The sequence below is a fragment of the Pollachius pollachius genome (assembly GCF_949987615.1).
Source record: "Pollachius pollachius genome assembly, chromosome: 7".
Classification (NCBI taxonomy): Eukaryota; Metazoa; Chordata; class Actinopteri; order Gadiformes; family Gadidae; genus Pollachius; species Pollachius pollachius.
The window spans coordinates 16,930,282-16,954,498 of record NC_136940.1 but is presented as its reverse complement, the minus strand read 5'-3'; the positions used below and the strand labels follow the sequence as shown (position 1 = coordinate 16,954,498).

The window sequence follows — 24,217 nt, the reverse complement described above, 5'->3', positions numbered from 1 at the left end:
ATAAAAAAGTTTCCGGATCCAACGTCGGATGTAGAGGAACGTGTTCCGGCGTGTTCCAGCTCAAATTAAGTCCTGGGTCCATTTACACCTATATTAAAGCATCCATGAAGTGGCATGCCATGGGACCTTTAATAGATCCGATCACAGGCTGTGACTACCATGAACACCCGTGTAGGATCGTGATGAGCACATTAGGGCATCAGATGCTGATGCAGTAAAGAAAAGTACAAGGAGAAATACAAAGGAGAAAACTGCTAGAAAAAGCCATGTCAACTTTATTATGTAAACAATGGAATACACAATAAGAAAGAAAATATATAGATGATGGAAAACATGAAAATATTTTTGCTACAAAAGTTTTTTTTTACGATGGAAAATGAACACAGGAAACATAAAAAACTAAAATTTCAACATTCTTTTCATAAAACAATTGAAAAAGTATCTGCTACCATTTTAATGGCGCCGAGTGGGTCCACAATGTCTCTGAGCTTATCCTTTTGTAGAACCCAGTCTGGTGCAAATCTGTAATAAAATGAATAGGTCAGTGGTGATCATGAGGTTTAACTACATTGCAGGGTCAGATGTATTTAGCCCCTTGAGACTGATAAGAATAAATGAAAAAACATCACAGTGCTTTGACGTTTTGTTCTGTTCCAAGAAATACCTCCAAACGTGGAATAAATAATAATAAATACCTAGCACTCTTTCAATAACTTGTCCTACCACTACATTTTCTGACAGTGGATATCAGGTAATTTGCACAGTCGAGTCCCCTTACTGATGACTTTACATTTTGACTTATTCCATCTTCTTCACCCTCCTCACCCTGAGTTCATCAAACTACCTAAGTTCTCCCAGACTACACTCCGCCTCTGCGCACTGTACTGGCAACCGGTGGCTTTCCAAATCTGATTGAAGTAAATTGTACTTGCCTGCCATACTACCAACAGATCCAGCCCGTACTACATACAGGTGCTAGTAAACCATACACTTAGCTCTATGACTGCAAATCGACTACCCCCTCACTACATAGTGACCACCGCTGCCAAATCTTGGCCCATTACCAACTTTTTTAGCTCAGAGGTTATTAGCTCTAGCAGGGGGACCACGGTCCGGGTCCGGACCCAGAAGCCTTCCCATACGTACCCGGACCAGTTATGATATAAAACCTTCTATTTTGACCGGGGAAGCTTCTGTAGTCTTTGATACTGATACTACTCAGCCAATCAAGTCTGTACATTCGAGGCGGTAAACATTGCCACTCGGTGAAGACAGATAAGCGATTAGAGGCAAGTGACGAATGAAAAGACAGCAGAGAGAATAAGAAAAGAAAGTGAGACGGAGAAATGAAGAGATGCAGACGAGTGAGAGATGTAGATGAGTGAGTCGGAGAAAGGGAGAGATACAGACAAGGGACAGGTGAAAGAGAGAGTTACAGACGAGTGAGACGGAGAAATGGAGAGATGCAGACGAGGGAGACGGAGAAACGGAGAGATACAGAAAAGGCACACGCAGAAAGGGAGAGATACAGACAAGGGACACGGAGAAAGGGAGAGTTACAGACGAGGGAGAGATACAGACGAGTGACATGGAGAAAGGAAGAGATACAAAGGAGTGAGACGAAGAAAAGGAGAGATATAGAGGAGTGACACATAGACGAGGATAATAAAAAGTGTGTTAAACGCCATTTTGATCAAACATATCCACTCAAATCTGAAGTGATATCACAGAAAGTAAGTAGTCTCAGAGCCCAATATGACCAGTCCACCAGGATTCTGAGCCACACATTCACTACATTCATATTTAGTAACAAAATGGCATAGATATCTTTGTTGAAGATAATTTAAGTCTTTATACTCGGGATTGACCAATATGGATTTTTTTAGGGCCGATACCGATTTCTTTTCATCAGCCTTAGCTGATAACCAATACGCCGATACCGATTTTCTTGAGCTGATATTTGGAGCCAATACTACCCTGGAAATCGAGAGTTCTCGCGAGAGCACAAGTTAAATTTGCTCAGCGAGTCACTCTGGGAATGAGCAATATACTTGTGTATATTCTGGGCCTCCCCTGGCCTAGAACATTAATCAATCACATCGATGCATCAATATAGGCGGGCCAAAAGCGTTGCTGTTTTACCGACCGGATACGGCAAGAGTCTTATCTATTGGTTAGCTCCGCTGGTCTGGATACGTCACCCCTTGTATTCTTCTGATTGGTCGTAGTGTTATCCAATGTGTGCTATCCAGTGATATTTTCAAATGCATACTTGGTGCCGCCCATCGAGTTGGGCCATTTTCATTACTTGTTGCCAGACCCTACAGCTTTCTAGATGTAGGTCTGGATTTCCAGGCTAAGCCACCCTCAATTTACATCATAAAAATGACACAATGATGATAACAAATGTTAGAATGTCTCAATTAAAAGAATGAACATTTATTGAACTGTCGGTAAATCATGCCGGAAATAAAGGGAAGAAAATAAATAAAGTCGGCCGATAGCGATACACGTAAAAAACGCAAATATCGTTTGATTTTAGAGAAGCTGTGTGTGGGTTAGTGTACCTTCGCACTGGCCGGGATTTCCGAGGCGTGGGTTGGACCAAGAAGCTGCTGCTACTGCCGGCGGAGTTCATCTTCTGCTTGACGATGGTTCTCTCCGTATCCATTCTATACTTTCGGGCCGTGAGGCGGTAGACGCTACGGATCCTGTCCAAGGCCTTGGGGAGCTTGCTGACCTCCTGAAAGAAAGAATTGAACATCATGCCGACATAATTATTTATGATGGAAAGTTTCTCAACTTAAAACTCTTGACACAAAGCACCAGAATGGTAATTTTGTCTCATCACTCATTCATGTTGAACACAAACTAAAACTTGATAATCACTTGGAAGTGATAGACCTGAATACAAATTTGTATGTGCAATTGCAACAAGGCCTACAGCTTGTTTGAAAACCCAACAGCAAACGAAACCAATCATCTCAGATATAGGTTTGATTTGGTCCTCCTATGGAAAACATGCGTCCTCCGTAATGGCAGGAGCAAAAACTCTACATGAATAGGAAGTTGAAGGTCTGTCAGTGTCCTATGAGTGGCTCTAAAAATTTTTTGATAACCACGCAGAAGTTTCCAAACTAACAGATAATTGCAAAAGTTAATTAAGCATTTTTCAAGAATGATCGGTTAACAAGCACCTCGACCTTAAAGACTAACTCTCTGATTGCCCCTTTTGCCAGTGTTGTGTGCTATATGGGCTAACTGTCTCCGCAGCTATACCAACGATAAATGATGGTGTCATGACAGGAGGGTTTTGCTGAGGTCGATAAGCATTTATTTTGTCTTTGAGACATTGAGTTGCATATACGAGTCAACACACCAGTTGATGAAAATCGAGCAAAATATCAAAAGGTTTCAAAACACACCCCTTCTGTGTTAGTAGAACAGTGCCTCAGACAAAGTCATTAAAGGGGTAGTTCGGAATTTTGGACAAAGGGCCTGATTCCCAAGTTAGCCTTGGTGTTCTTTATCATTGGAGACAGTTTTCAACACATTTCATTCAGTCCTTCTAGTTGCAGAGTTTGTTTGCGCTAGGCTAGCGCACGACAATGGGCAATACTAGCCTGCTAATAAAACAGTCATTCAGCCAAATCATTACTAAAAGCCTGGGAATCAAACCTCAAATAAACTCGTCCGCCAGGACGGTGTCAGACTTACTAGGGTTAGGCAGCAAAAATATAGTGAGAATTGCCAATCTTAAGATCATCCACTACATTGTGTTAAAATAACATTTTGACCTTATTATCCTTCTTCACAATAAGACATGGGATATACTGACCCAGAACTTATTATTTGTGTACAATATAATAGTCTCCCTGGGAAATATCATCAGCTCACAGTAGGTAATGTAGCATTATTGTGTCAATGTTGTTTTTGCTTGTAACTGTTTTAATGTCATGAAGTCACCATGGATGATGACTTGCCCATCTTGCTTTCCACGAGTTATTCTGATGGTTGTTTAAAAAACTGACACACAATTTCCTTGACGCACGCCTTTCCTTAGATTGCCAGCTCTGTTAATGGCAGTACAAGAAACTTTGAAAACAACGCAGTTGGCATTGTGAAAAACGCCATTCAATTCATGAATGGCACTCTCTAAGCCAACCTCTTTGCACCCTATCTTTGCACTCACTTTCCTTCTCTTGAGGCCGATTGATAGACCTGGACTAGAACTACCCAGTTGTCGTCAGAAGAGCCTATTGGTGCCATTGCATAAGATGTATAGGCCTCCTTTATGTTCCCAAACCACAAGTCCACTTGTCCCACTCTTGTTTGATAGCTAGCAAACTGGTAGATCGAACAGAGGGGCTTCTTAAGACTACAATTGTTCAAATCAGTTATTATAAAATGCAGGGCATCAGAGGAAAGGCTTTGGAAATGGTGCGCCAGTTAAACGGTGGAAGATGATCAATCTGCCCTGTTGGCTGTAGAATGACTAGAAAGCACCATCAGAAATACTTGTGGCAAGAAAGGTGGATGAGACATCCATGATGACTTGATGTCAATAAGACGGTTAGAAGCAAAAACAACATTCACACCACGGATGGGTAAAAAACCAAAATGTTAAAAGACAAAAAAAGCAAAAAAAACGATCACTGCTTGTCGCCTTACCAGGTGCAGCGCATGTCCTTGTTCACAGTAAAAGGCCCAACTGGCCCTTGGTAAGGTAGGCAAGTAACCACTTATCAAAGCATACCCCCTACGTACATGCTTTCATAGACAAACAGTGGCAAGAGGTACTGGACACTATTGTAGGATGAGTTGCTTCAATTAAATCTCTCTCTCACTGACCAGGGCCTGATGGCGGTCCTGAAGTAAGAGGGCCAGGAGGAAGCAGGCCTTGGTGAAGATGCTGCCGCCTTTGTCCGCCACCTTGTCCCCTGCCTTCTCGCGGTACCGTTGCAGCAAGTCCAGCAGCGTCTCCACAGAGTTCTCCACCAAGTAAACCGCTGCAACAGTCTTGTGGTACTGATGATGTACCACAAAGGGAGGCGGGGAACAAAGCGTAGGGAATATTTTAGTCGAAAATTAAGGAGGACTGATTTGTCAAAAGTATCATCTCGTGTGGCATACAATCTTTTTTAACTTTTAGAATGCATTGGGGCATAAAGGTTCAACTTTTAGAATGTATTTTATAATGGGGCGGAACGGTTCCACTTCTAAAGTGTATTTTATAATGGGTTGCAACGGTTCAACCTTTATAATATATTTTATAATCGGGCGCAACGGTTCCCGTCAAATAAACGTTCCATAGGGGATGATGCACACTATTTTAGTTTGAAACCATGCAGTTTGGGATGGATTGAAATACGGAAAATAAACAAAAATAAATAAAAGACCCCTGATTCTTTTGGGGCGTATTTTGGAGTCTAAAGTATTTTATATAGCGATGGCGTGATACAACCTTTTTCCGATCCGATACCGATCGTGGAATCTTAGCGATCAGATTTACCAATGTTTAATTCTTATTTTCCCTTACTAATGTCGGGGCAACCAAACACGGGAGTGATGGCTGCGAAAATGTTGGATATACAAATTGCTTCGGCCCATGTCAAACTGTATATTGTGTATATAGCAAATAATAAAATTGTCAATCTAAATTTTGGTGCGTTTCTGAATTATTCATGAAAATTATGCGATTGCCAACATATGTGTGTGTAGCCGAATACGCCGGTTAGACAGTACGACTGTTATGAATACTGAGAAATGAAGTGTATAATATGTGGTTGCGCCAATTATCTCTACAAAATATAAATACTAATGTATTATATCTCTTTCGCTTGTATAGCCATTTTGTTTTTACAACATAGGAAGTTGGTTGAGACAAATGGTGGGTTTACTATCGGAGCTATGAATTGACTGCAGCCAATGATTAGTCTGGTTATTGCCAGACCAAGCTCAAGCGTAGATTGCACGTTGATCTGGGGAAGCTGCTGTCATTTCCTTCAGCACAAGAGGTGTGATCAACGGGCCTAGTTAAACTGAGTCTGTACGCGATTGGTTGCTTGCGTCACTTCCCTGTCATCATTTGGTTAAACCAGCCAACAACGCGCAAACAGCCATCTTGGTGATTGGCTCCTGCGAAAACTGTATCGGAAGCAGAAAGAAATACATTGCTCTTCTCCAGACCCTTGTGCAGGGCGAACTCAAATCGCTGGCAGAATGGGCGGGGCTACTCAGTCTAGCCAATGATAGCACATATAGGCCGGTATCAGTCAGATACCGATCAGCGCATCCCTAAATATATTATAAACAGCGATACCTTATATGAGTGGGACATTTTTTATACACACCCAGAAACAATGATGTCTATCGACAAAAAAAGTGATGGATAAATCAGGGAGCGCCCTTAACAAGCATTATACCAGCAGGAGAAACCTGTTGAGCCAATTATCATGCCAGCATCCAAACTCTGGTCTGATCATTGAGTGTATTTCTACAGTCTAGTTTGTGTTTATTTGAAATCTTTACAGCCAACTCTTTACAGTTTACTACTGCTGGCCGATTTTGTGTTTATACACTTACTGATCCCTGCCTCAAACGACATGATTGGTCTAAATAAAGCAAAACATCCCGTTTACCGAGATTTGAGCTTGCCAGCCCTTTAACTTTACATATTATTCTAGAATCTGATTTGTGAGACTAGTGACGGCCTACAAAGACATTGGTTTGGTTATGATCGCCTGTTTTACCTTGGAGAGGTTGAGGAGGATCTGGACGGAGAAGGTGATGACATCCATACACGGGACGCTGCGATTGCAGCTGCGGATGAGGGAAAAGATGACCTGTGTTGCGCCGCTCTCGACCAGACGCTCACAGCACTCTGGGGACAGGCGAGTTGCCGTCTCTGTAGAGCGAGACACAAAGACAAAAACACAGTTGTTGTCATTGTTGGAAGTGTCAATTTGCCAATGATGATGAGGGCGGGTAAGTGCCTTACCTAGGTTTTTTAAGGCCTCCAAGATGTAGGAGAAGTGCCTATACCGAAGGAGGTATTCGAGGGCAGACGCCGTCTTGTTTCCCAGCTTGTCCTCCTCTCGGACACCGGCAGAGACCTTGAGCAGGCGCTGCCTGGCGGCCACTACCTTAGGTGCATCGCTCAGCTTGCGGGAGCGGTGTCCTCTCCACAGTGCCTAAAGAGGGTGTAGAAGTACTCTGATATTGATAATGGCACAACCCACACACCTGGAGAAATGTTGAATGTTTAAACTTGACCATGAACATTTAATTGCCCAGGTGCTGATCCTTGCATGGAGATTCAGAGGACCCTAGCTTGTACGGACAATTTATACTGCTTTCAATATGCATTTGTTTAATACCTTGAATAGTCACGTTGTCTCACATCTCTAACTTCCTAACCGAATATTCTTCCATTCTTTCGTCTCAAGTTGCAGATGAAAAGGCGATTTAATTCTTTTGTGATTGTTTTTTTTACTACCAGAAAAACAGCGCTGTGGTGTGCTGTCTGTGGTGTGGTGGCTAATTTTACAGCTTAAAAGCCCCCCAAATTGTGATTGAAGTTAGCGTAACTGTAGCGCTGACCTGACGTATTCCCTCAATGCTAGGAGAGGAGAGGAGAGGGGAGGGGAGGGGCTCGAAACCTACCGGTCTGCTCACACTGCGAAATTACATCACACTCCCCTGCATCTCACCCTAAAAAACTGATGGTCGCTCATCTATGTGTATGTGTCTATGTCTGTGTATATGTTTATGACAATGGTGGAGCAATTGCGTGTGTATCTAAGCCGCGTTTACATGGACACTTTTGATCCGATTAGATTTCTAAACGGAATAGATCTATTCCTATCCTGCAATCCGAATATATGGCATTTACAAAAGTGGTAAGCGTACGTCCATATGTCTCACGCACAACCGTTATGTTGGTCTGGACTTATATGATAAGGGATACATTAAATTATACATTATCCCGCTTATTACACAGCTCCTTGCCAAAACAAAACAATAACATCACACAGTGTCTTTTTGCAATTACCATTCGTAGTGTTGATCAGCTGAGAAAAAGTCTGCCAAAGACGTTGCCGTCGCTTAGCAACCGGACACGCTTGGGTTGATAAGTTAACGGGACATGAATTCTATTCCGATCAGAGAATTGTATTCCGATTGAGGCGTATATATGATAATTTTTTATTCTGATTGAGTTGTTCTTCCACTTCTAATCGGATCAGAAGTGTCCATAAACGCGGCTATGTGGCAGAGCTATTGCGTGTGTGTGTGTGTGCATGAACGTCCTCACGCTGTGGCGTCAAAGGAAATCAATGAGAGCAACTGAAAACTATGCCGGTAAGAAATTAAAACTGTGATTCTGAAAAAGGTGTAAAAGCTATCGAAATCTCGTTTAGATATTATTGAAGATACAAGTGTGTAGATTCTTTCATTGGTTTGAACGAAGGTAAACGGTTGAAAAAGGAATTGGTTACGATGTGTTGAATTGTCAGAGGCTGACCAGACGGCTTCAATGAACCCCCCCCCCCCCCGGTTTCACAATTAAGACACACCGACTTTGTCATCATGACAGCACCACCGGCACCGACATATCGAAACTTAAATCAGCGGAGGCTCACGCTGGTCAGAGGGGAAGACCATCCTTACCGTTTTTTATGAAAAATTAGAAAAATAAAACGGCAATTTTATAATGTGATGAATCAGCGACCGCCCCCGCCAATAGTATCGACTATCGGCGATCGCTAGGGGTCGCAATCAGACTATGAAAGCTTGTAGACGATCGCCCAACCTTAGTGTAGAGCATTATTCTACTCCCCTTAGTGAAAGTAGTGAAAATGTACTGCTGATGCCGATGTGCAGAAATATTACAAAAAGGTGGCAAGATAATATGGTGGCCAAGGTTTTCAGACTTGCAGCCTAAAGTTGGTGGATCAAGATGACCCTACAATCTCCTAATAAATCCATCAATAAATAATTCACTGTAATAAGCTTGAAAGTCTTAGCATAGTGTAGGTTCTAGGGGTGTAACGGTACACAAAAGACACGGTTCGGTACGTACCTCCAGTTTGAAGTCACGGTACGGTACAGGACGGTACGGTTCATAGTTAAGGGGAAAATTAAAAAATACTGCTTGTTTGTCACAACGGGGAATGGCCGTAGATTAGGAGCAATGAAAACAAAAATAGACTTGGTTATGGCGTTTGCCCGTTCTGAATTCCCAGACAGGGGTTGTTGAAATAGTGTCGTGAGCTGGGTTTGCACAGCTCATTTTTTTTCACAGCAACGGTGAGAGTAACACCTGGATGGTTCCTTTTCAAACGCGTGTGCATGTTAAAGTGCTGTACGTAGACACGGAGAGCCCTCTCTGTAGCCGGAGAGCCTGTTGGAGACCCTCTCTGTAGCTTACGTGCGCAACCAATATTTTTGAACTATCCGTCGACGCAACAGAGACGGCAAGGGCTGTGATTGGTCCTCTAACAAAATAATTTCTTTGCCATACTGAAGCTACAAGGTTACAAAAGTCCATATGAATATTATACCAATGATGCATTATATCAGAATCAAATATTTTTGTGAATCAATTTTGGCAGCCCACGTACATACGCCAAGGATGGGAATCATTGTCCTTAGCGTCCAAACAATCACAGAATTTCAACCAGGCTTAATGAAATCTGAAGTAAAGCAGGCTTGCAGTAAATGATCCATGCTTATTCAACAAAAAACGTGGTACCTGAGCCTTGATGACGCCCTGCAAAACCTTCTGCTGGCGTCTGAGCAGAAGGAACCTCCTGGCTTCGTGCTGGATGACAGAGGCAGCACGATGGCGGCGGGCCAGCCAGCGCCGGGCCATCTTCTGAACAGCGACCACATTCCTCCTCTCTTCCAAATATCGTCTCCTCTGCTGCCACGCCCTTACCCACCGCTATTCATTCCCCAGGAAGGAACATTTGGGTTAGATGAAACATTTGAAAATGTTGTGAACGACGGAATAAAAACGTTGCACTTTGATTCTGCTTTAATGTTGGTTAATATAACCCAATTAAAAAGAAAGAACATCAATACAAACAGATTTTCTCTGAGATAAATCTTCATTCAGTTTGATGCAGAATTCTAAGGCAATTTTAACTGAATTGTAAAATCATGTCACCTGTCCTTTCAATTTACTTTTTGTGCGTCTTAAGATAAAGTTTAATCTTTGTTGTTACATCTGGCCGTAACGAAAATGGGACAAAGGCCAAATCTTTCTGTACCTGGATGGCGATGACCGAATGGATCTCTTTCTTGGCGGACTGCAGAGCCCAGTGGGCTCGTAGGGCTCTCTGGATCTTCATGGCACTGATGTGTTGCCATGCTGCCGCAATAAAACGCAGCCTTTTCTCTGCCTTAGCAGCCTCCAGCAACTGTAGCAGAGACAAGTTTCAACAAAACAGACACTTCCATTAAGACTAGACATACCTTTTGCATAAAAAACTGATTTTTACTCCCAATGATTCGAATGACTGGACTGAGCAGGATATTGAATGTATTTCTGCTAATGCATGACTCATTTCAGTTTTAACATTAATCAAAATTATGCGAGCCAAGGGTACCTGCCGCCTTGTGATCCAGCCTCGGAAGTGCGCCTGAAGTATCACGGCAGCTCTTCTATTGCGCATGTAGTGCTGCTTCGTTGCTTTGGCTAGCCACACTGCCCGCAGGATTCTCTGCAGAGTCATGGCTGCATCCCTCAGACGCTGGAAAGCAAGTCTCTGGACCAAGCTCCGCCAGCGGGACTGGATCAGGGTGGCAGCATGATTCTGCTCATTGATGGATCTTCGGATTAAATGACCTCTAAAAGCAGCTTGGAGGACGATAGCAGCCTGTTTGACCTTGAGGAAGTGACCTCTGTCAGCTCTCTTGAGAACACAGGACCTGTAGTATTGCTGGATGATGGTGGTAGAGAGCTGCATGGCCTTGAATTTGACCTGCTCCCTATGCATCCTAAATGAGGCCTGGATCATCGTGGCAGCTTGATGTTGACGGAAAATCGCCTTTCGGACTCGCTGGCCTCTGTAAGCTGCCTGCAGCAAGATCGCAGCCCTTCTTATTTGGTGATAATGCTGCAAATGATGTTTGGCAGTCAAATTGGCCCTAAACCGTCGCTGAAGAGTGAGAGCTGATGATTTCAGGGTAAGATAGCGTTTGCGTTTACAATGGGCTCTGTAAGCTTGCTGAATAGCACTGGCAGCCTGGTGCATTCGTCTCACAGCCTGCCTTGCTATTATTCCACGGAAGGCAGCTTGCAGGGTGATGATTGCTCTTCTTATATGTTGATAGTGCTTCCTCTCCAAACTCTTCATTCTTTGAGACCTAAATCTCTGCTGTAAAACGAAGGCTGCCCAGCGGAGTCTTCTGAAGCATGATTGCTGTTTGTACCTTCTGTAGTTTGCCTGAATAACAGTCGCAGCTCTTTGCATCTTGGAAATGTTCATCCTTACACAATGACCTCTGTAGGCAGCTTGGAGAACGATGGCAGACTGTTTGACCTTGACGAAGTGTCCTCTGTCAGCTCTCAGAAGAGTCAATGACCTGTAGTATCTCTGGATGATGATGGTAGAGAGCCGCATAGCCTTGAATTTGACTTGCTCCCTGTGCTTCCTAAATGAGGCCTGGATCACTGTTGCAGCTCGATGTTGGCGGGAAATCTCTTTTCTAGCTTGTTGGCCTCTGTAAGCTGTCTGCAGCAAGATCGCAGCCCTTCTTATTTGCTGATACTTCTGCAATTGATGTTTTGCAACCAAATTGGCCCTGAAACGTTGCTGCAGCTTTATGGCTGAGGATTTCAGGGCAAGATACACTCTACGTTCACAATGGGCTCTGTATGCTTGCTGGATAGTATTGGCGGCCTGGTGCATTTGGTTTGTATTTCTCCTTGACACCATCCCTCGAAAAGCAGCTTGAAGGACGATGGCAGACTGTTTGACCTTAAGGAAGTGTCCTCTGTCAGCTCTCTTCAGAATGAATGACCTGTAGTTTCTCTGGAGGATGATGGTAGAGAGCCGCATAGCCTTGAATTTGACTTGCTCCCTGCGCTTCCTAAACGAGGCCTGGATCACTGTTGCAGCTCGATGTTGGCGGGAAATCGCTTTTCTAACTTGTTGGCCTCTGTAAGCTGCCTGCAGCAAGATCGCAGCCCTTCTTATTTGCTGATAATGCTGCAAATGATGTTTGGCAGTCAAATTGGACCTAAACCGTCGCTGAAGAGTGAGAGCTGATGATTTCAGGGTAAGATAGCTTTTGCGTTTACAATGGGCTCTGTAAGCTTGCTGAATAGCACTGGCAGCCTGGTGCATTCGTCTCACAGCCTGCCTTGCTATTATTCCACGGAAGGCAGCTTGCAGGGTGATGATTGCTCTTCTTATATGTTGATAGTGCTTCCTCTCCAAACTCTGCATTCTTTGAGACCTAAATCTCTGCTGTAAAACGAAGGCTGCCCAGTGGAGTCTTCTGAAGCATGATTGCTGTTTGTACCTTCTGTAGTTTGCCTGAATGACAGTCGCAGCTCTATGCATCTTGGAAATGTTCATCCTTACACAATGACCTCTGTAGGCAGCTTGGAGGACGATGGCAGACTGTTTGATCTTCAGGAAGTGTCCTCTGTCAGCTCTCAGAAGAGTCAATGACCTGTAGTATCTCTGGATGATGATGGTAGAGAGCCGCATAGCCTTGAATTTGACTTGCACCCTGTGCTTCCTAAATGAGGCCTGGATCACTGTTGCAGCTCGATGTTGGCGGGAAATCTCTTTTCTAGCTTGTTGGCCTCTGTAAGCTGCCTGCAGCAAGATCGCAGCCCTTCTTATTTGCTGATACTTCTGCAATTGATGTTTTGCAACCAAATTGGCCCTGAAACGTTGCTGCAGCTTTATGGCTGAGGATTTCAGGGAAAGATACACTCTATGTTCACAATGGGCTCTGTATGCTTGCTGGATAGTATTGGCGGCCTGGTGCATTTGGTTTGTATTTCTCCTTGACACCATCCCTCGAAAAGCAGCTTGAAGGACGATGGCAGACTGTTTGACCTTAAGGAAGTGTCCTCTGTCAGCTCTCTTAAGAATGAATGACCTGTAGTTTCTCTGGAGGATGATGGTAGAGAGCCGCATAGCCTTGAATTTGACTTGCTCCCTGCGCTTCCTAAATGAGGCCTGGATCACTGTTGCAGCTCGATGTTGGCGGGAAATCTCTTTTCTAACTTGTTGGCCTCTGTAAGCTGCCTGCAGCAAGATTGCAGCCCTTCTTATTTGCTGATAATGCTGCAAATGATGTTTGGCAGTCAAATTGGCCCTAAACCGTCGCTGAAGAGTGAGAGCTGATGATTTCAGGGTAAGATAGCTTTTGCGTTTACAATGGGCTCTGTAAGCTTGCTGAATAGCACTGGCAGCCTGGTGCATTCGTCTCACAGCCTGCCTTGCTATTATTCCACGGAAGGCAGCTTGCAGGATGATAGTCGCTGTTCTTATATGTCGATAGTGCTTCATCTCCAAACTCTGCAGTCTTTGAGCCCTAAATCTCTGCTGTAAAACTAAGGCTGCACAGCGCAGTCTTCTGAAGCATGATTGCCGTTTGTACCTTCTGTAGTTTGTCTGAATGACAGTCGCAGCTACTTGCATCTTGGAAATGTTAATCCTTACACAATGACCTCTGAACGCAGCTTGGAGGAAGATGGCAGACTGTTTGACCTTGAGGAAGTGTCCTCTGTCAGCTCTCTGAAGAGTCGATGACCTGTAGTATCTCTGGATGATGATGGTAGAGAGCCGCATAGCCTTGTATTTGACTTGCGCCCTCTGCTTCCTAAATGAAGCCTGGATCACTGTTGCAGCTCGATGTTGGCGGGAAATCTCTTTTCTAGCTTGTTGGCCTCTGTGAGCTGCCTGGAGCAAGATCACACTCCTCCTTATTTGTTGATAATGCTGCAACTGATGTTTGGCAGCCAAATTGGCCCTGAAGCATCGCTGAAGAGTAAGAGCTGATGATTTCAGGGTAAGATAGCATTTGCGTTCACAATGGGCTCTGTAAGCTTGCTTAATAGCACTGGCAGCCTGGTGCATTCTTCTCACAACCCGCCGGATTTTCATTCCACGGAAGGCCGCTTGCAAGACAACCGCAGCGTTTTTATGTGCATTAAGAGTCAAAATCTTCTCTCTCATCTTCTTGTTAATCTTGTAGCGGCACTGCACTGTGGTGGTGGCCCAGTGAAGATTCTTGTAGTACGTTCTCTGTGGCAACATGCGGAAATAGGACTGGATTTTGACAGCTGCCTTATGCAGCAGCTGCAGATGCTGTCTATCCTTCATTCCTCTGTAGGCTGCCTGCAAGGAAATGGCAGCTCTGCGCCTCAACAAGTACTCTGAACGAATTTCTCTTGTCTGTACTACTGCTCGGTATGTCCTCTGGAAGAGCAAAGCTGTAGCCTTGATGGCCAGGAAGTGCCTTCTGTCCCGAGATGCTTGAAACCATCTCTGAATGACTGTGGCGGCGCGTTGCATTTTTGAAAGCTTTTGCCGGACCATATGAGCACGGTAGCCAGCCTGGAAAATCACAGCAGCAGATCTCATAGCCATGTATCTCTGTGCCTGCTGAATCCCAAGTCTTTGTGCCCTGTAGCGCTCCTGTAGAATTATGGCGGCACACCTGGTGGCGAGATACGCCATACGTACTGAGTACATTCTGAAATGAGCTTGAATGGCCGTGGCAGCGGTGTGCTGCTTTCTAAGCCCTCTTCTAACTCGAGACCCCCTGTAGGCAGCTTGAATGTTTATAGCGGCCTGCCGTTGCTGCCGATACTCAAGCTGTTGAACTCTGCCCTCTATTAGAGCCCTGTACCGACTTTGGACAATAATTGTTGCACTTTGAAGGAGCAAATATCGCTTCCGGCAAATAAACATTCTTCCAACAGACTGAATGAGCGTGGCCGCACGGTGCTTTCTGTCCAGCTGCATCCTTACTTTCATACCTCGAAAGTTGGCTTGGAGGGTAATGGCAGCCGCTTTCAGCTGAAGGTATTCTGCCCTCTGTATTTTTCTCGCCATGCTAGCTCTGAAATAATATTGTAAGACTACAGCTGCCAATTTAGTTGACCTATACAGTTCCTGTGCTCTGTGTTTCCGGTAGCTGGTTTGAATAAGTGTTGCGTATTCATGCAGCCTCTCAAGCCTCTTCCTATCTGCCCTCCCTCTCCATACTCTTTGAATGACGACTGCTGAGCACTTGAGGGCCGTATACGCCTCCATCGTCTTGTGGGCCAAAATCATTGCCCTATACCATTGCTGGATGACTGTTGTGGCTGTTTTCAGAGCCAGGAAGCGCCTCTCAGCAGCAAACCTCCTGAAAGCTGCCTGGATTACAGTTGCTGCACAGCACTTTTTTCTTAAAAACCCACGTGCTGTTTTCCCGCGATGCACTGCCTGCATGATAATGGCAGCATGCTTCAGTGTTAAAAAGCTCTGCCTTTCCAAGTTTCTTTTCACACAGGCACGAAACCAACGCTGTAAAATAACTGCAGCTAGTCTCTTCTTGGCCAGGTGCTTTCTGGCTGCGTGCCCTCTGAATGCACTTTGGATGACAAGGGTTGAGCGCTGCTGAAGCATCAATGTTTGCAAGTGGCTCCTCTGGGCACGACCTCTGAATTGAGCCTGGATTAAAAGTGCACTTCTCCTGAGGGCCAAGAATTGAAGGACACACCTGAGCATCCTGTACCAAGACTGTATCTTCAGGGCGGCGGCTGATCTTTGGGTCTCTTTTTCCAAGTGCCATTTCCGAAATGCTGCTTGGATTACTATAGCTGCTCTACGTTTCCGAGCCAATCTCAGGGCTCTCCATCTCCGGAAACCTCTCTGTATTTCAACTGCCGCGGTTCTCAGTGATATGTACCTTCTTCGCTCTCTTCGCGCCATGGCCCAAGCACGCGTGTATGTCTGTATGAGTGTCGTAGCCGAGTGAATCTTGCAGTAGGCAATTGCCGCCCTCCTCATACGCCATTGTGCCTGGACAATAACAACATGATATCGAAGGCACTGGTAGGATCTCTTTGCAGAGTACATTTTCCACCGAGCCTGTATGTAGAAAAGGAGGATTTCAAAAAGTTGTTTATATTTGAAGGGGATATAACAGAAGCCTGTTTCTCAGTGTCAGGTATATGCATTTGACCTAATATATACAATTGTATTGTTTGAGGCCTTCAAAGGGCCATGTGCATGAATCCCTTTTAATTGGCACTATATGAACAGGTTGTAATGAGAACTTCCCAGAGAGGTAGGCAGCCTGTGGGCAGATTTATTCTATATTTTAACCAAGACGTTTTTTCCTCGAAAAAGTAAGGAAGTGACGTCTAAGCACAGATTTTCCAGAACTTAACAAATTTGTACGTTTAAATGGTATATTTACTCACAACATTATTTGTGATTTTAACCAACATAAGTTTATAATGGCTCCCGTCTCACCCATTGACCAAATTTAGGGAGGCGGGACATGTCCCTTCAATATTTTGCTGTCTCCAGCTGTCCCACTAAATTCGCGCCCCTGGTCTCCACAGACACAGGTCGAACACCAGTGCTCTAAATGCGGGATCTCCAGCAGGCTGCAGTTCACTTATGTCCAAAAAGGTCAGGGATGAGAAGAAATGACATTCTTACACAAGTGCCATTTAACAATATAAATCCATCATCAGTGTACCTGGATGATTGTTGCTGCATTATGTCGCAGAGCCCAAAGTTGAGCCTCTCTCTTTAGTCTCAGTGCATTGCGAGCTGCGTAACCCCTCCACCTGGCTTGGATGACAATTGCTGCAGACCTCTCCCGCTCTGCCCTGCGTCTCTGTAGAAAGCTCTTTACAAGCACCTGGATTTTGGCTGCTGCCACATTTCTTTGCTGTGTATGAAAATGAAAAATGTGCGAATGGGAGTTAGCTTCAATCTAATTCTGGTTTAACAAAAAAAGGACATTTTTAGTTTTCTACTTTGTTTGGAAAGGTATACACCGAACCAACCTGATAAAGCACTAGGTCCTTCATCAGCCTGTACTTCCTCCAAGCCCCCTGGATGACACGAGCAGCTCTTGTCTCGTTTCGCAAGTCCAAGAGACGGGAGCAGAGGAATGAAAGATATGATGTCACGACCTGCAAAACATTTAGATCGGCATGGGATGGAATGAGAAAGGTTGCCCTGCTAGAGCCCGACTGATATATCGGCGGGCCGATATTACCGGCCGATATTCCAAATTTAATGAATATTTTAAAAAATTGTTTCTTTTTTTTGTGGGGGGTGGGGGGGGGTTATTGTGTTTTTGTTCAAAGGACTTTGAGTTTCATATCTTAAGTTTGTATTTTTATACATTTTATTAATCAGAACTTGTGTGTGAGTGTGTGTGACGTCAGCGAGTGAGTGGTAGAGCGCGGAGAGCGTGTCAGTTTAGTGAAGTAATGAACGAGTCCGGATGTGATAATAGAAGAGTAGAAGAATATAATACCCAGCCTGTCAAGAATCGATGGCCGATGCATTCCGACCATATTCCGACCTATAAGCAGACCCACTGCCGGTCAAAGTGAAGGGTGTTGCCCCTGAGAGAGCATCGGCCCTGGAGGGAACGTCTCCTCCAGGGCCGATGCCCTGGAGGAGACGTCTGGGAGTCGACAGCAGGAAAGGTGTAACACTTACCATCTCATAGTTGGAGGCGGAGCACATATACGTGCTCCAATAGTGCGAGTTACCGTCTGGGAGCCGACAGCAGGAAAGGTGTAACACTTACCATCTCATAGTTGGAGGCGGAGCGCATATACGTGCTCCAATAGTGCGAGTTAAAAATAAAGCACATATATTTTAATGATTTTAGCTTGTGTGTGATTTATCGCGGGCACGGTTGGGGTAACGGGCTAAATATTAACGGGTCCGGGAGGGTGCGGATTTCATTTTGATATTATCACGGATGACCGGGCGGATCTGGTGCTGAACTTTGCGTGTGCGGGTCTCAAACAGTGGACCCGTGCAGGACTCTGGCCTAGGTTATTGGAAATATCGGAAAGCAGAGTTGGAGCACGTATACCCGCTTGTGCTCCGCCTCCATAGGGAAGACGTTCTCTCCAGGGCTGATGCTCTCTTGGGGGCAACAGCCTTCACTTTGACCGGCAGGAGGTCTGCTTATAGGTCGGAATATGGTCGGAATGTAGCGGCCAACGATCCTTGCCAAGCTGGGTACTTTATTCTTTCTTACACACAACCGGACTCGTTCATTACTTCACTAAAATTACACGCACGCTACCGCTCGCTCTCCTCGCTCGTCCACTGACTCGCTGACGTGACTCACACACTCATACACAGCCAGTGATATGTATACGAGATAGGCCTACTTTCTCGTGAGCACCGGATACTTTCTTGTGCTCACGAAACGTTAAAAAAAATATTTCCCAATGTCCATTTACGGGTTCCGTACATTTCTGTTGTGACAATAAAACAATAAAATAAAGTTTATTTCCAAACTGACTTACATTATTATTTTAGTGAGGACTCATAATGTTAGGGAAATCTGTTTATGTTTTGTGATGCGTTTCTGGAATTTCTTTTTTAAATATATATCGGCCGATATATCGGAATATCAGATTTTTAAATCACCAAATATTTGTATCGGTATCTGCCTTAAAAATCCTTTATCGGTAGGGCTCTACCACCAACCCTAATCTCCTCACAGCCCAATACTTGATATTTAGGAGCTGCATCAAACCTTTTCGTTTGGAATGGTGTTGGACATATCGGTGGGGTTGATCATGGCCGGAACTCCCCCAAGGAACGCCACCGCACTGTTGACCAGTCTGAAGTTGTTCTTCTCCTTTTCAAGGAGGTCTTTGAATTCAAACGAGGGAGATTCCAGGCCTGTATTGCAGAACAATATAGGAAATTATACGTTTTGATCCTTGAAATCCAAGCAACTCATTATCATTGCTTAAAGTCGATACTGGAATGAACAAAACCACACCTTTGTGGTCAGATGGGTGGAAGTTGAAGGAGCTGTCCGAGTCGCTGTTGGAGCAATCCAGCTCAACACGGCCCAGAGGGGAACAGTCCACAGTCTGTGTGGTGCTGTGGCTAATGGCCTGCTCTGGCAGGCATTCAGGGTGATAGTGGTGGATCAGGTAACAGAGCACCCGGCCATCTGAGAAAGACACAGTGAAGTTTTCCACCTGTTGAGATGAAAATCAATATTATTCATTATCAAGTATTCATCAAGTATTCAGACTGGTGCAAAAAGCCAGAAACATTGGGTCATGGACGACAATAATGAATTATAATGGCAAAGTAATACAAGTTTGAAATAATGCAACCAGCCCATCAGCCCTGGTAGCACGTGTGATTTCAGACCAGAACCCTCCAAAGCAACTACCAACACCACCCTTTTTGATTTACTCACCCTCAGATTGTAGTAGTCACAGACAGCATTGATCCACTCCATCAGCAGGCCGATCTTGGTGCTGCTGGTTTGAAAATGCACTGGGGCCGGCCCCCTTCCAGCACTGCTTTGCTGAAGGCCGCGGTCAGCCTTCAAAGAGGCCAACTTCTGCTTGGTCCTCAGGGTGCTCTTCAGAAAGCCTATCTCCTCACGCAACTGGGTCTCATCCAAAATCACTTCCACCTTAAGAGGAAAGCCAGAGAAGTGGGGGTGTAGGATGACTTAGTGCTCTGGTCTTGTGGGGATGGGAGGAAGTGTTTGCCATGATATGAACCTATCACTCACCTGGAAAGCAAAGATAATTTTCCACAGAAGGCTTAGAGTCTTTTCTCGGTGTCCATCCACAATGTCTCTGGAGTCAATGATTGAGCCTGGGAAAATATAACATGACACACATAATGAGCAAGGAATGTCTTATGAACATGCAGTTTTATGGGCTTATTTGTCCTTTCAAAATGAATACAATTCAAAGTCAACCACATGATTCATGAAAATATATATTTGAGTCACAAATGGCACACATTCAAAGGATATGAAAAGTTAGCTTCTTATTAAACCAAAATTAATCAGGTCGAATTTAGTAAGGCTGATCCCTCAGAGTCGACTAGACATGTAATTAGTCGGTACAAAAAAAATATACCATATTAGCGCTGGTCGTAACAATGGGGAAAACACGCCCCTCTATCCTAAACTCTTAGCCCAAAACACATTTTCTTTTAAATCAAGTAGTAATCGGATTCCATCTGACAAAGTGGTCTCACTTCCTCTTTAAGAAAAACTTTTAAATTCCAAGATGCACATGGAAGTCTCGGTTGATTTATTTGAAGAGATTTTATTTTCCATTGTTATTTTGATGTGGCATTTGTTTTTAAATTCAATATTTATTTTATTTTTAAGATATTTTAAGATAAAATACAATTTAAGTTGCACTGTTTTTTATTTGGCATTTTGTAAATCGGCATTTGGTAAATGAAACGGAAACCGGACTGGACCGGAAACGGAAAGAGGGGGGTGCTTGTAGTCTTTTCGCTCGGTTCTCCGTATCAGTAGGGCTAGAACTGAGCGAAAAGTTTCCGTTTCTGGTCCTGGTTCGGTTTCCATTTCATTTACAAAATGCCGATTTACAATATGCCAAATAAAACACGACAACTTTATTTCGCTACGATACTGATTAGGAACATCAACAAACACTACTAACCACTCAATGAGTTTCACATTTCTGCGACTAACGTTTAGGGGTGTTTTAGAATGCACATTAGTTGGGTCATCTATATAAGTTCTGTGACCGTGGAGAGCAAAGGTTCGTTTCTCACTGGATTTGTCATCTATAAAGGTTAAATAAAAAAATGAGCCAGGGTGCCCCTCACATAAATGTGGGGAAATTTTGGGAGAGCCCTATATCCAAAATGGCTGCTGTCAGTCAAGCTCGAAACTAATTTTTTAATGGTTTTGCCCACAGTGCTGCATAATACATGGTTTCTAGACTATCTGGGTCAAGAAATGTACAAATGATGTAGATTTATTGATTTGACCTATTTTTGACCTTCAAATTCAAGGTAGCTGCCACTTTTGGCTCTTTCAATGTCAATTTTTCAAAATTGTCGTAGAACCTTAATGTTAGGCTCAAATGAAAGGTCTGCTTATACTGAGCTAAGTTATGGACAGTTAAAATTACAACATACACATAGGTCATCAGATGTCAGGGGTGAAACCAATGTAAGCAGGGAGACAGAAGATTATTTAGCTTGGAGTTGTTTTTATTAACTGTGGAAGCCCGTCTCCACGAATGTCAGGTTCCCGGTAGGAATCACACGGTAAGCAAGGGTTAAGCTGCAGTCGGTGTTTATTTAACAAGAATCGATAGAGTCTGTATCCTCGTTCTAGGGTCTCCGTGAGCCTCTAGTCCGCTGGCGTGGTGCGTAATCCCTCCGTGTCACTCCGTTTTCTTCTCCCGGACAAGTGCTCCTATTAAGATGGCTCCTGGTCCTTTCCCTCCCTCCGGCCAGGTGTCCCCTATCACGCTAATTGGGGGAAGAGACGTGGTGCTCTCTGTCACCGGCTGGAGGGTGGCGATGGTATACCCCATCTACTACGGATCCTCGGACCCGCCCAGTCCGAGGTCCCGCTGGCGGGATGCCACAAAAAACAACATTAAAAAATGTTTATTATTTATTTATTGAATTAACTATAAAGACTGCATCTGAATCTGTTGAATCTCCACACTGAATCCTGTCATCATCACTGTTACCCTCATCAGAGCAGTCATGAGGTGTGAGCTGCTGGCGCAAGGGGTGCAGGGGGTGACGCACTGGTCGACACTTTCTGTTCACTAGTTTTCAGCCGTGACCAATGGGAGAAGGATGCTCTTGTAGGGTGTAATGGAGCAGGCAATATGTAAGGTAGTTTGACCTTTCCATATGAAGATTCAAAGAGTCATCATCAGGTGGGAGACGGATTGTACTGGTTTTCTTCAGTTTGTGCCATTTGGAAACTCTGGCCCTCCTGCAACTCACATCTGCACTCTCAGCATAAATGATGGAGGACAAATGCCTTCATATCCGCTCTGACTTCATGTTTTAATTCCAGACTCTCGCTCACTCGTCCCAGAAGCTCTCTTGCCTGAGAATGGGTCTTCACCTTCTCCAACACCTTCTTCTTTCCATGCCCATAGAACCCTAAGGTGTGGTCACTGCCAGTGATCAAATGGAGAGGTATGATGATATCTGCAACCTCTTCCGGGAGCATAGCAAGGCAGTTGATTAACGTATGCTTGTGTTTAATCAGCAAATCACCTATGACTTGCTGCAAGCTCTTCATGCTCAAGAATCTTTCCAAGTCATTATTGTATTAGAGCTTCTCTCCAGAGCTGGATGCAGCGCACACCCCGGCTGTACTGCTTCCCTGGTAGTGCTTGGTCTACAGAACCCTCCACTACTACCACTACTGTAACCAGAGTGTCTGCCATTCCAGAGCCTTTGAATCTCTTATAGACAGCATAGATGTAGGACATCTGTTGGTGGAAAGCGCAGAGGATTGGGACAATATCCTTGAACATTTTCGCATTCTCTGCCTGGGGCTGAACGATTGTCTTGTAGGTCGGCAGGTCAACAACAAAAAAGGAGAATGGAATATTCTTCTTGTGCATGGCATTCACTTGTTTAACCATAATGTCATGCTCCACTGACTTGATTGGAGGTTCATTGTAGGTTATGTGGTAGTAAGGCTTGCTCTTGTTTTTTGGTAGATGATGGCAAGACTGAGCACCACTCTATCCCAGAACCTGCTGCTCTTGGGGTGGTGGTCTTGAACCATCAGTGTCTATGCGAGACAGTGCATGTATGACAGAGCGAGCACGCTGTGGAGCTGTGCCATTCACTGGTAGATCTAACATGGTACGAGCTGGTGGCTCACTCTTGCTACCAGGTGGGCATCTGTACTGATGGACCTTTGACAGCTCTGCACACTTCTGCCGAAGCTGTGCAGAGATTTCCTTCTTCTTGGAAAGCCTTGCAGCAGGAACTGATCTGGTTTCTTGTTATAGCTCTCTGGCTGCACACACATAACATTTGTTCGATGGGCTCCTGTTGAGTTGCCTGTCAGGGTGTCGATTTTGAATTCATCATTGTCAAAAATAACAACAGCTGGCTTGCCACCTGCAATCTCCTGTGGGCAGGTTGATGATGATCCAAAGCCCAGTGCTCATAAAGGAGCAGCGTGTCTGCATAGCTGATGCAGACACCACTCTTGTGTAGAGTGTGTGTGTACCAGATCTTTACATCGAGTCATGCCATGGACATTTACACCCAGGTTGATAGCAGTGTTAGTGCGCTGTCCAGTAATGTGGTAGGTGATCATGGAGGCCAGAGTGAGGTCATGGAGTGTGGTTGGGCTGAGGTCGGCAGCTTTTCTCTGAGGCCGTTTTAGCCAAGTGAAAGGCTTCAACAGCAACTCACACAACTGTTCAGCTTCCTCAAGATGATCAATGCAAGGTGGCCAGGGAACAGTAGGTGTGACTTTAATCATCTTTGATAGCCGTGGAGCAAAGTTCTGGAGGAGCTGCTCATCGCTGATGCCAAGGGATGAGACTGCAGCCTCAATGTAATCACATCCTCCCCCAACATCATAGACCCGCTTTTGTTTAAGTGTAATTCCGGCGGAAATAGATTTTATTTTCTTTGTTTTATGAAAACCCATCAAATAAGCCCCCCAGATATCTTTTTCATTGAAAATCGAGTAATAGAGTTTGCCCGGCGCAATGCTTGCCGTCCATGTTATTGGCTTGGGGCATAGAGTTCCACTTCCAAATCGGCATTTTTGAACCACTAAAATTGCTAAAAATAGCACCAAACCTCTGAAGTAGCATGACTAGGGTCCCTACAGATAAAATGAAGCACCAACAACTTAGTTTGCAAACCCAAAGTATATTTAACAAGCATTACCGGTAGGTCCGTGTTTACAGGAAGTCCACACAAGTCGATTACCGAATGCCCCGGAGTTCAGTTCAAGGAGGAAAGTTTTGGAATTCATAATTTATATTTATAAATAACATAAGTGTTGACACGTAAATTAAAGGACTTGCATTCGTAAGTTACAGTTACAAAATATTTGTTCGCTACAATCAAGCATGGCACGTTGTTGACAGAAGACATACTGCACACTAGGGCTGGCCCGAATGCCATTTTTCAGGATTCGAATACTCGTTTGTTTTTCCGAGCGAGTATTC

The 24,217-nt window shown here is 44.4% G+C and overlaps 1 protein-coding gene across 5 annotated transcripts in view; it reads right to left on the bottom strand.

The window, feature by feature from the left end:
• Positions 1-255: 255 nt before the first annotated feature.
• The window catches only part of aspm (assembly factor for spindle microtubules), a 65,638-nt gene continuing 41,676 nt past the window's right edge, over positions 256-24,217 (bottom strand). For all 5 annotated transcript variants that reach the window (XM_079739788.1, XM_079739791.1, XM_079739792.1 and 2 more), the window contains 14 exons: positions 19,780-19,865; positions 19,456-19,677; positions 19,024-19,228; positions 18,772-18,920; positions 17,045-17,173; positions 16,732-16,926; positions 10,614-16,112; positions 10,275-10,424; positions 9,755-9,946; positions 7,001-7,193; positions 6,753-6,907; positions 4,852-5,028; positions 2,568-2,743; positions 256-522 (listed from right to left, as the gene is read on the bottom strand). In XM_079739788.1, coding sequence (XP_079595914.1) covers positions 420-522; positions 2,568-2,743; positions 4,852-5,028; positions 6,753-6,907; positions 7,001-7,193; positions 9,755-9,946; positions 10,275-10,424; positions 10,614-16,112; positions 16,732-16,926; positions 17,045-17,173; positions 18,772-18,920; positions 19,024-19,228; positions 19,456-19,677; positions 19,780-19,865 — 7,631 coding nt within the window. In that variant the 3' untranslated portion in view covers positions 256-419. The remainder of the gene's footprint in view (positions 523-2,567; positions 2,744-4,851; positions 5,029-6,752; positions 6,908-7,000; positions 7,194-9,754; positions 9,947-10,274; positions 10,425-10,613; positions 16,113-16,731; positions 16,927-17,044; positions 17,174-18,771; positions 18,921-19,023; positions 19,229-19,455; positions 19,678-19,779; positions 19,866-24,217) is intronic.